The sequence below is a fragment of the Talpa occidentalis genome, unplaced genomic scaffold (genome assembly GCF_014898055.3).
Source record: "Talpa occidentalis isolate TD23 unplaced genomic scaffold, MPIMG_talOcc4v2.1 talOcc4.8, whole genome shotgun sequence".
Classification (NCBI taxonomy): domain Eukaryota; kingdom Metazoa; phylum Chordata; class Mammalia; order Eulipotyphla; family Talpidae; genus Talpa; species Talpa occidentalis.
In genome coordinates, this window is record NW_023605194.1 from 32,067,072 (window position 1) to 32,077,424 (window position 10,353).

Genomic DNA, 10,353 nt, shown 5'->3' on the forward strand with positions numbered 1-10,353 from the left:
TGGTCCCTGTCCCTCCCCCACTCTGCCCCCTGCAGCTTGAGATGGGGGCTTCCAGAGAGTCACAGGTGGGGAACGGAGGAAGGGGAGCTAGAGAGGCTGCTGTGGGGATCAGAGGCCAGGCCTGTGGGGATCTTGTCGCAGCACCAATAGATAGAGCCCTGCTTGTCAGAGGAGACCTCTGCATTTTATTTTCCTCTACCTGTGTCAGAGCCACATAAACCTGGCTGGACTTAGCCACTGACTTGAAACAAACCGTAGGTACAGTGTGTGTACACAGGTGTGCTTGGCGTGCTTGCAAATATGTGCATTGGGGAGAGCATGCCTGCATATGAAAGTGTGGCCAAGTGTGGCTCTCAGTGGAAATAGTGTTCTGGGGGAAGAAGCCAGAAGGGAGGAATGGTTTCCAACACATGAAGGTCTGTGCTCAGTTTCAACTGCCAGCTGTGGGAGATGCAGCACTGGCCTTCCTGTGCCAGTGAAATGTCCAGCCAGGGTGCAGAGGCAGCTCATAAATAGCTGGAGTGTACCATGGAGCCATCACCATTGTCTCGCCTGGACAATCACAGCATACAGCACTTGAGAGGAGATGACTCCAGAGAGAGGGAGGGCCCAGGCCCCCAATCTTCAGCCTGAACCTTGGTGCAGGCTGCTGAGACGAGAAGTGGGTGCAGACCACGTTGGAAGGCAGGAATTCTGTGATATGGGGCTGTGAATCCAGCACAGCATAGGTGACAGGTCCACTTCCAAATTCCACAGGCTCATGGGATAATTCCAGGTCTGTGTGTGCAGGAGACGTGAGAGGGCAGGATGTGTCCTTGAAGAAAGGGAGAGCCAAGGGGAGCCCTACTTCCCGGGGTCCAGGCTGGGGAGAAGACCCTTGTTCTGAAAACAAACAGCGCACACCTTCTTAGTCTTAAGAGTGTCTCGCTGGGAGCAGTGACCCCCTGTGTTTAGGGTGTCTGGGTGGTGAAGGGAGTTTGCATGGGAGGGCTAAGAGAGTCCTGGGTTGGGCATGGGCCTTCTCTGAGACTGCAGGCAGTGTGACCTAGAGGATGGAGCAGACCAGGTCTATAGCTCCCTGCAGGACATCTCCCTGGGATGTCCAGGAGTCCAGCTGAGCTTGTCCTCACCCCACTGTCCATTCCTTTGCTTCTTTCCTCTTCTACGTCATCGGCCCTGGTGTCTAATCTCTCTCTGCTCCTTAAATGCCTCTTCCTTGCCTGTCCTACAGCCCTGCCTCTCCCTACTGGCTCATTCCATTCAACCTATCCTTCCCCAATCACATCAGAGGGGCCTGGCTACCCTGCAAGCTGACAGAGCCCATCTCAGTGCCCCCAACTAAATCTTTCAGGGCTCCCTGTTCCCTCAGGATCATACCTGGAGACCCCTCAGGCCAGCACCTGAGTGAGTCTCCCCACCACTGCTACCACCTCTGACCCCCTCGCCTACATCCCCACTGCCAGCAACCAGAGTCCCTTTGGCTGCTCCTGGGGTCTCAGAAAGACATTCTCTTCTAAGACACCCAGGTTCTCCTATTCCCCACTGTGTTGGCACAGGCTGTTTTCTCAGCCTGGACCACTCAAACCACCCCCTCCATCCTACCTGACAATCACTTCCACCCTCCCTGGGGAACCCTTGAGAGTTGCCTCTGCTTTCGGCACCCTGAACATTGCTATTTGTATGGCTGTACTTACCACATGTGTTAGGTGACTGCTAATGTCCTGTCCCTCATTGTCCAGTAACTGCCCCACCCAGAAGTCTCCCCACAAAAGGCACTGGGCCATTCATCGTCTCCCCCAGCCCCATCTCTCACTGCTAGGGTATATCTTGGCCTCTGTGTTCTTGCATAGTACCTGGCCTCAAGACGATGAGTGAATCCTCCCTGGAATTGGAGGATTAGGGGAGTGGTGCTCCTTGGGGTGGGAATATTTGGGAGGTGGGTGGTATGGGGGCTTCATAACTGTAAGGAGCAGCCCGGGACTCCCCTTCTCAGGGACATGCAGGGGACCAGCTTTGGGGAAAACAGACAAGAAAGTTCCTGTGGAACTGGGCTTGCTGGGGAACCCAAAAGAGCCCAGGAGCTGGGTCAGACAGGCCAGAGAAACTGGCAGTGTCATGTGGGTGTGAGTGGAGAGGCAGAATGGGGAAGGGCAGCCTCAAGGCCTGTGCACACAGTATTTCCAGCGTTCCAGAGTATGGCCTTCTCTAATCACCGTCAACATTCCGTTCCATAGGCACTTGGGCCGACAGCTGGCCTTCTTTTAATAGCCACAAGTATTCTGGGTGACATCCTAATCTCAGGGCATTCATAGCGAGCACATACACGGCTTGCAGGCCCCACCACACACTCAGTTATGTCCAGTCTCTAATCACAGAGAGGTACACACTACCCACACTTGGTCACACCCTCTGCTTGGAGCAGACACTTTGGGGCACCTTCAATCCCATGTCCTGTGGTGTCACAGTGAAAAAGAGCTTGTGTGGTCATGCATGTCACACACATGCATGAGCTACACTTTGCCAACTGCACATCGCATACACTCATGGTAACACACAACACACAGGCACACACATTCCTCAGCAAAGGATAGCCATGTATGTGGGAGGTATGTGCACAGTCAGGTTGCACAATCATATGCATACTTTCAAGTGCTTTCACACATCATGCTCAGACCTGCTCAGAGCATCTTGCAGTCACAGTGACCCTCAGATGCCCAAGGGAAGACTGGGAGGGAGGTGGGGGTAGGCAGTCCCTAGAGGGCATTGGGCCTGACCACAAGAACAAAGCCCCCTTTTGTGGCCACTCCCAGGCTACTTAACCCTTGTCCCCACCCCTTAATAGAGTGGCCAGTGCCAGGTCCAGTCACCTTCCCAGGAGCTTCTGCTTCCAGTCCCTGGGGCTTATGAGGGGCCTTGGCTTCCATGTCCTCCAGGTCCTGATGGCAGGGTGATTGTCTACTGACTTGCTGAGCAGCCCCCCATGCAGGTGCCTTTTCAGTGTCTGTCCAGCCCTGAGGGAGGCGGAGAGTCACTGTGAGGTGAGAGGAACATTTCACAGTCTTGCTCCTGACCCCTCCACCAGCAAGGCTTTCTCCTTCCTCCTCCCAGATAGTTCACTGGGGTGTGATCCATGACACCCTTTGCAGGGTTGCTGGTGAGCAAATTGCTGTAAAGTGTAAGTGCATGTGCCGGGTGAGTGCATGTGTGTGCATGTGTGTGTGTGTGTGTGCATCTTGTCCCTTCATAATGATGGGAATGGGTATGCCTTCATAAGGGTCTATGCCTCTCCTGAATCATCATTTACTGCAGGGCTACAGGGAAGTGACTTCTGGCAGCTGCTCCCTCAACCTCTCAACTAAGTCCCCAGGGATGGGAGTAGGGCAGGATGTTCCCTGAATCTCAGAAGCTGCCCTACTCAGAGGCCCAAGAGTAACCTGGTTGAGGGAAGGAGGGTGAGGAGCCAACAATGCCCTTACCACCTCTCTTTCAGAGCCCAGGGATGCCTGGCGCCTCCGCTTGGAGATCCAGCTGAGGTCTGAGGCCTGGCTGCTCAGTGTGGAACCGTGGGTTGAGCGGTAACTGGTGTATGGGCGGGTACTCTGGCCTGACACGCCCAGCAGCACCCCCAGGCAGGGCAGGTACTGAGCAATGGCCATTCTGCAGGGACAGCACACCTGGTTATGGAAATGGATGGACAGACACGTGGGAGATGGGATACATGGTTAATGGGGAGCCACAGAGGGGGTGGCAAGGATCAGACTTGGGGATTGAGAGAGGCAATGGACTGATAGGAATGGACAGAACGACACTGAGAGTCAAAGTGGTGATGAGAAAGGACAGACAGGTGCTAGGGTGAGGGAGACAGATAGGCTCACGGGAGCATGTATGAACAGATAAATGCTGAAACTGTGGGCATGGAGGGGTAGCAGGTTCAGCAAGGCAGTCAATTCTAGCCCTCAAAGGAGTGGCTCAAGGCACATATCCACGAATCAGGATCAGGGACGCTCCTGAGCAGATGCCGAGCTGGATGGGCCAAGGCTTGCAGCTAGCTTCACACAGGGCGGTGAGTTGCTGACACCACCAGGCAAGAGGCAGCATTGAAGGCCATGCTGCGATTCTATCAGCCCACAGCTCTGGGCCAGAACTCCCCGCCCCCCCGCCCCACCCCCCACCCCGCCATCTCCGCAAGCAACATTGCTGCCTGGGTGGCTTCTCTTTGCAGAGGGCAGCACCGTAAATCAGCTATCCCAGCTGCCTTTGAATTTGTTTTCTGAAGACCCCAAAGTCAGGGTTGGACCCTGTCCAGGAGGCACTGATGTCCCTTTAAACTGAGCCCTCTGGGAAGCTGGGGCAGCAGAGGGGCTGTTACCTAAACTCTAGACCAAGTGTCACTGGCTGCTCCCAGCTGCTATTGGCCCTGACTAGTGCATATACAAGGAACAAGAAAGATGGTCTATGCCCCATTTGTAGGGCCAAACCCTTCATGCCCTTGAGGATGGCACTAGGGACCTGGGGGTGGCTCCTGGAGGAGGGTCAGACCTGTACTTCGGGTGGATGATGGCATAAATGATGGGGTTGTGGATGGCTGAGGCTTTGGCAATGACAGCTGGCACGGAGGTCATGTAGGGCGTCAGCACATGTGCATACCTAGGACAGAGAATCTGTGGTCCCCCTGCCACCCGGGCTTCCCTGGAGACTCCGCAGCACACCCACTCCCCTCAGAATCCTTCCTTTAGGCCACATCCTGCAGGGGCCTAACCTAACACCCTGAAAACAGGACCCAGTCAGCCCCATGGGAGGGATGGCAATGCCAGGGAGAAGTCTGATCTGAGGTGAGTGGGAAACAGGGAGCAGTTGAAGAAGGATATTGGGAGGAAGATATGTCAGTTTGGGGCATTTCACCAGGTCCTGCTGTCTTTTGGAGCCTGCACGTTGGTATCAGTCCTCCCAGTGACCCTGGTCCCCTGCCCAGCTCCTCCCACCTCCCAATCAGCCCTGATGCCCTCTACTCCCCTGATTCTCTCAGAGCAGCTTGACAGGAGGGCCTGAGAGTTTCCTGCACAAGGAGCAGGTCTCCTACCTAAACACTTCCTAGGATAAATGGCTCTCACTATCTTCAAAGTGCCTCTGAGGTCTCTGTCCTTGCTGCTGCAGAGGTCAAGGTCCCCAGACACTAGCCACAAAGGACTAGAGGGAATGAGATAAGCCACACCCACAGTCCAGGTGATTAAGGAACTAGAATTTCGGGGAGACTGTGTGTTCCCCAAGGGTCTACAAGACCTGGCAGCCCTCGTTGGTCCTCAGCCAGATCCAATGTGGCCCAGGGTCCCCCCAGCACATGTCCTTGTGCCTCCAGGAATTAGGCAGGCCAAGATCAGGTGCGGCATCTCACACCAGAGGGAGAGTAAGATTGTGAGGTTGAATTTAGGGTGTGAGGAATGTGCCTGGGCTTGGACTGGGAGAGAGAGGCCAGCCTGGAATTCCTGGCTGCTCCCCCTCCCCTTCATCCCTGCCCCATTCCCTTAGCTATTGCTCACCCAGCGAAGGCCGCCAGGGCCACAGCGGAGTAGGGGGCCCAAGAGAGCACGAACAGAAGGATGGCCAGCAGGACGACCTTTGCTATTTTCCATTCATTCTGCAGTCGCTGCCGTTGGCGGGGTAACTCACCGCTGCTCTCGCAGGCCCTGAAAGTCTGGAGAGCCCTAGGAAGGGTTCAGAGTCTGCATCTGACCCCACTTGGGTTGCAGTAAGTAACACAGTCATGGTCACTGCTGGGGGGACTGGGGGGCTCTCTGGACCATCCCTAGAGGCAAACTGGCAGGGATCTTTCCTCTCAGTGGAAAGAGCCCTGATTCCCCAACAACCCACCACAGCTACTTGTCTGTGGGTGCACCTGTGGTGTCTTCTCTGACCCCCTCCCCAGGCCCCCTAGCCAAGCCTGAAGACACCCTCTTCAGTACTTTATTTTCTGAGTCTTCCCTCGGCCCCCTAGTGGTGCTGGTCCGGTTTAGCCAAGGGTCTTGCTTTGGGCTCTAGACACCCCACCCCTTAAGCTTGTCTTTGCCCATCTGAAACTGGGAGTGCCCAGAGGTGGATGCAGAAATGAGCCTTGGGATAGCCCAGGGGTGGCCCCGGAAAAGGGGCACAGTCTCTCCTCCATGTCCAGCTTACTGGCCTGTCTCCCGGATGGCTCTGAAGATGAAGATGTAGCAGTAGACAATGACAAGCAGAGGGAGGAAGAACACGAAGCAGAAGAGCAGCATGGTGTAGGCACGGAAGGATGGCGTGAAGCGCATGTAGTCCCAGGAGCAGGAGGTCAGCAGCCCCTCCGGCACGTAGGCACCTGGGAGCCAGGGAAGGAGCTCAGTCTCAGACGCAGTGCAGATTCATGTTCCTCATCTAGCAGCACCTCTGGATGTGGGGTCTGGGATCCCCAAGTACTGCCCCACCTCAGCCTTGCCTAGTGCAGAGAAAGCCAGGGGCACATGAAAGGGAGATTTCCAAGCTGGTTCTGGCAGGGGCACCAGTCCAGGGGACAGATAGCAAAGGCTTCAGCTGCCCATTCTTGCCAATTTGGAGCAGAGACCTCACCATAGCCCCAGGATGAGCCAGCTTCCTGGTCCTGATCCAGAAAAGTGGGTATATTGCTGCTAACCTTCTTCCCTGCTGAGGCCTCACACCCCACCCCAGCCTGTCTGACTCAGTATCCCATGTATTTGGGGGTGAGAGCCCAGATCATTGATCACTGATGGTGAAGCCTCAGTTTCCCTTGCTGCTAGTCATGCCTCCTAAATGGTTATCTGACTCAAGGTTTAGGCAATCCCTTGTCCCCTCTTGCCAACTGGTTCACCTAAGTCCACCTCCCTGCCCTTTGAACATGCCCCTCCCAGCCTAGTTTCCCTTCCCCAATTCCACCAGCCACTTACTCCAGCCAAAGAAGGGTGGCAGGCTCCAGGCCAGGGCATAGAGCCAGACGCCCAGCAGGACAAGTGCCGCCCGCCTCTTGGATACCACCCCGATGGTGGCCAGTGGGCGCGTGATCACCAGGTAGCGGTCCAGGGCAATGGCCGTCAGGGTAATCATGGAGGTGATGCCAAAGAGAGCCCCACAGAAGGCATAGAACTCACAGCCTGTGGGCACAGCTCCCTGACCTCAGCCCCTGGCAGACAGTCATGAGGTCTCCAGGGGGAGGGAGGGTCTGGGGATGGCATGTGCTCTGTTCCTGCTCTCACCTCTCAAGAAAAGCAGATCTATGTGTCCCTCTACCCTGCCTACTTGCTACAGAGGCTGGCAGAGCCCTTGGAAATGGAAATGGAGTCTTCCCTCTTGCTCACTCATAGGCCTGAGGTGGTTACCCAGGATAAGAAAATCACCCCCTCCCCAGGCTTACCCTCCACTGTGGGCGACCCCCCCACCGTCATCACCCTCTCCCTCCCTCCAGCAAAAGGGAACCCAGAGTGTCTACCGGTCTCCCCAAAGAGCCACTGCTTGTAGAGACTGCTGGCAAAGAAGACAGGAGCCTGGGTGAAGGACATGAGGAAGTCGCTGACGGCGAGGTTGATAATGAACATGTTGGCAGGTGTCCTGAGGCCTCTGCTCCTGTGAGGGATTGGAGATTGTCAGGAGGTACTTCTGCTGGGGCGCTTTCCTCCACTATGCATGCACATATGTGCGCCAACATGTGCACACACACACACACACACATGCCTGCGTACACACACACATGCATAAGCATGCTTGCAGACAGACAGCCCCCACTGCTGGGCCACAGACCCATCCCACTGCCCAGCAAGTACCAGCCAACCAGCCCTGGAGCCCAGCAGGGCAGACTGAGGAGTGGGACCCCTCAAGGTGGCAGCTGAGGGTGGTTCCCTCACAAGGAAAGGGAGAACAATTCTCCAGAGCTGCTGTGCAGCCCTGTGGAAGCTGGGTTTTGGATGTGACCATTTCTTCCTCTTGTTCTTCGTATTCCCTCTGGGGGTCCCACACTTTCTCCTTAGATGCATTGCTTATTTCCTGAGTCCCTCCAGGCCCAGGTCTCTTTCAAGGCATCTCCCCAGACTCCTCCTTCTCCTCCTCCTGCATGCCCAGACAGTACCTTCCCACAAGCTCCTCAGTCACTCCTTCTTGTTCTCCTTCTTCCTCTGCCATGTCGCAACCCAGATACAGCACAGCTGTATCTGCAAACCTCTCCCTCAGGGGTGGCAAAGAGCAGAAGAACTGACAATTGGAACCCCAAAGCAGGCAGTTTCACAAACCTCATCTCCTGTGATCATCTTTGCATCTACCTCCCATTTTCCAGGGAAGAGCAGCAAGGCTGCCATTGGTGACCTGGCTTGCTCACATCACAGAACTCAGTACGTGGCTCAGCCAGGATTCAATCATTCGCTGGGCACTGCACATGCATGAGCTTACTTAATTACCACATTGACTCCATGAAGTAAATCACAACTCCATTTTGCAACCAAGAAAAGTGGACTCAACCAACATAAATGACTGGCCCAGAGTCATTTCAGCTAATAGGTGGTAGAGTCAGGCATTCATTCTCTACCTTCCTGCCTTTGCCATTTTGTCTGTGAATGGGGCAGGTAGGGAAGGAAGCCAGGAGTGGTTGCTGAGGGGCCCGAGGACCCAGAACTCTGGTGCCAGAGCTGCTCTTCAAGGAAGAGAAGGATCCCCACATGCTGGGGCAGATGGTGGTGAGATGAGCTGAGAGCACAGCAGAATGGGCAGAGGCCTGCATATCCTAGAAGCACCTGTCTAATGCAGACGGTATGCCTGCAACACAATTGGCATGTGTCACTCAAGATGCCCTGGACTACTTTTTGACCCCTTCTTTGGGCTTGAAGATGGGGGACTAGGCCTGAGACCATCAAGGACTTGGTGTTAACCTCCCACCCAGACTCAATAGTACCCTAGAGAGCTGGCACCATCATCTCTGCACTCTGTTCTTTCCTGTCTTCTGTATGTATGGCCCACTGCCATCAATGCCCAGATCCCTGCACCCAGGCACCTGCAAAAGGTGTAGATGACAGTCATGTTGCCCAGCATCCCTGTGAGCCCCACCAGTAGGATCACTGTGCCCAGAGTATAGTGGGCGTAGTCTGGCACATTGACTGTGGGGAAGGGGGCCCAGACAGCCTCCTGAGCCCCAGATCCCTATGGAGAGAGAGAGAAACAAGGGCATCACATTATCCATCCCCAAAAAATGTTTTTAGGGTCACAGTAGGGTGGTCATGGCCCTATGTGTCTAGAACAAAGGAATTTACCCCTTCTTCCCAATTCCTTTCTGGGGAAGGGATGTGACTTAGTCTCTGTCCTGCTCTGGCTCCTATAGCCCTGGAGCCTTCCCATCCTGTCCAGGACCTAGACCAGTATCCCAGACTCCTGAGGGTACCCTCAGCACCCCTGAGTTAATGGTAGCATTGATCAAATCTGGCCTTGGGACCCTGGGTAGAATGATAGAGACACCAGAAAGCATCCAATGCCTCACTCTGGGCTGAATAATTTCAGAAACCCAGAAACCCAAAATCTTCCTTCTTGGAAGATTCTGAGAAGCATCCTCAGAAAGGGGTATATGTAGCCAAGGGCAGGTCTGGGCCATTTAAGTCCCTTGTCCTACAGCCTTTCTGTTCCTTGAATGTTCTCCAGGTAGAACATTGCCCATACGGTCCTCGATTGATTGGCCTCTTTGTGCACAGCAGGCTCAGAGAAGCCTAGTAACATGCCCAGGGTCCTACAGCAGAGCTCAGGCCTTTTCTATAGCCCCATTAAAACCCAAGAGGGGGACCAAAGGAGAGGGAAGGCTCTGTGCATGCACATGCTCACCCCAGGCTTACCGTAGGGCTGATGGGTTGAAGTTGGCTCAGACTGGAGGCACTGCTTTGGGAGCTGTCCCACCTACTGGGTGAGGCTGAGGTGCTCATGCAGCTGGGATCTGGTGCCAGGCCTGGTTGGAATCTTGACCCTGTAGAAGGATTCATCCTAAAGTATGGTGCTTCTTTCTTGAGCCCACAGAGAAGTCAAGGGCACAGGGAGCTCAGGGTGTTAGCTGTGCCCAGATTCCCAGCTGTCTTCCATCCTTAGCACCCCTGACTGCTCTGCTGGCCACCTGCTTCAGTGTCGACCCAGCCTGGAGCTGCTCTTGGGGTTGGTGGCCACACTGTGTCTAGTGAGGCACAAAGGAAGGAGTGTTGCAGTTATGGCGACACAGCCACAGTCTGTCTCCACCTTTAAGTAGTGGAGCTACGGGTGCACATGCCCGGTTGCTCTGCACTGGGTGTCTGTCCACTGACGGTCTGATGAGGCAGCATACATGTGTGAATGTGTGTGTGTTCTTGTGAATGTGTGTGT

General features: G+C 54.9%; 1 protein-coding gene across 1 annotated transcript; it reads right to left on the bottom strand.

Annotated features, from left to right (window-relative positions):
- Window positions 1–843: 843 nt before the first annotated feature.
- On the bottom strand, window positions 844–9,983 carry OPN4 (opsin 4). Its single transcript, XM_037497673.1, has 10 exons — window positions 9,840–9,983; window positions 9,014–9,159; window positions 7,466–7,599; window positions 6,927–7,130; window positions 6,172–6,343; window positions 5,538–5,702; window positions 4,540–4,647; window positions 3,477–3,657; window positions 2,868–3,011; window positions 844–882 (listed from the first exon to the last, which is right to left on the bottom strand). Exons 1-10 carry the CDS (start codon window positions 9,981–9,983, stop codon window positions 844–846), a joined length of 1,437 nt encoding a protein of 478 aa, XP_037353570.1.
- Window positions 9,984–10,353: the final 370 nt, after the last annotated feature.